Below are 1,122 nucleotides of genomic sequence, written 5' to 3'. Positions count from 1 at the left end.
GACCTTGCCTTGGTGGCTTCCAACCCAATGGGTGTCACCCACCAGTGGTGGGACCTTGGTTGGCTTCAACCCCATGGGTGTCACCCAACGCTGGTGTGACCGTGGCCGCTTCAGGCCAAGAGGTGTCACCCAATGGGTGTCACCCAACTCCTGTGTGACCCTAGTGGCTCCAACCCAAGAGGTGTCACCCAATGGGTGTCACCCACCAGTGGTGGGACCTCGGTAGCTCCAACCAATGGGTGTCACCCAATGGGTGTCACCCAACTTCAGATGGACCTTGGTGACTTCAACCCAAGAAGTGTCACCCAATGGGTGTCACCCACCAGTGGTGGGACCTCAGTGGCTCCAACCCCAAAGGTGTCACCCCATGGGTGTCACCAAACTCTTGTGGGACCATGGTGGCTCCAACCCAGTGGGTGTCACCCACCAGTGGTGTGACCTTGCCTTGGTGGCTCCAACCCAAAAGGTGTCACCCCATGGGTGTCACCCAACTTTAGATGGACCTTGGTGGCTCCAACCCAAGAGATGTCACCCCATGGCTGTCACCCAACTGTAATATGACTTTGGTGGCTCCAACTCAAGAGGTGTCACCCCATGGGCATCACCCAGCTTTAGATGGACCTTGGTGTCTCCATCCCCACGGGTGACACCCATGGGTGTCACCCAACTGTAGTATGACTTTGGTGGCTCCAACTCAAGAGGTGTCACCCCATGGGTGTCACCCACCACTGGTGTGACCCTGGTGTCTCCATCCCCACGGGTGTCACCCCATGGGCGTCACCACCGCGGTTCCTTCACCCCGACCTCGCTCTCCTGCCGGACCCTTCCGGGAACATCCCCAGGGAACATCCCGAGGTTTTTTTGGGAATATCCCGGATCTCCGGAGCTTCCCGGAAGTTTGAGGAGCACCAACTGACCTGGGCGCCGTCGGGCTCGGCCTTGAGCAGCTCCCCGGAGCCCAGCTGGTTACAGAACAGCCCTGGAGGTCTCAGCGCCGCGTCCGGGACCTGCCGGGACCAACGGCCGCGCTCAGCCACAATTCCAGAGGCTCCGGAGCGGCTCCGGCCGGGATTTGGGGATGGGGAACTCCGGGAATCTCCTGTTTGTGTGGAGCTGGTCCCA

At 60.2% G+C, this 1,122-nt stretch overlaps 1 protein-coding gene across 1 annotated transcript in view; it reads right to left on the bottom strand.

The window, feature by feature from the left end:
* Nucleotides 1-264: 264 nt before the first annotated feature.
* The window catches only part of LOC107199214 (nuclear receptor coactivator 1-like), an 11,811-nt gene continuing 10,953 nt past the window's right edge, over nucleotides 265-1,122 (bottom strand). The window contains exon 4 of the mRNA XM_015616554.3: nucleotides 265-1,007. Within this exon, the coding sequence (XP_015472040.1) occupies nucleotides 795-1,007 (213 nt within the window). The 3' untranslated portion in view covers nucleotides 265-794. The remainder of the gene's footprint in view (nucleotides 1,008-1,122) is intronic.

This window comes from Parus major, unplaced genomic scaffold (assembly GCF_001522545.3).
Source record: "Parus major isolate Abel unplaced genomic scaffold, Parus_major1.1 Scaffold500, whole genome shotgun sequence".
Classification (NCBI taxonomy): Eukaryota; Metazoa; Chordata; class Aves; order Passeriformes; family Paridae; genus Parus; species Parus major.
The sequence above is the reverse complement of the archived record's forward strand: the minus strand, read 5'-3'. Positions and strand labels throughout refer to the sequence as shown.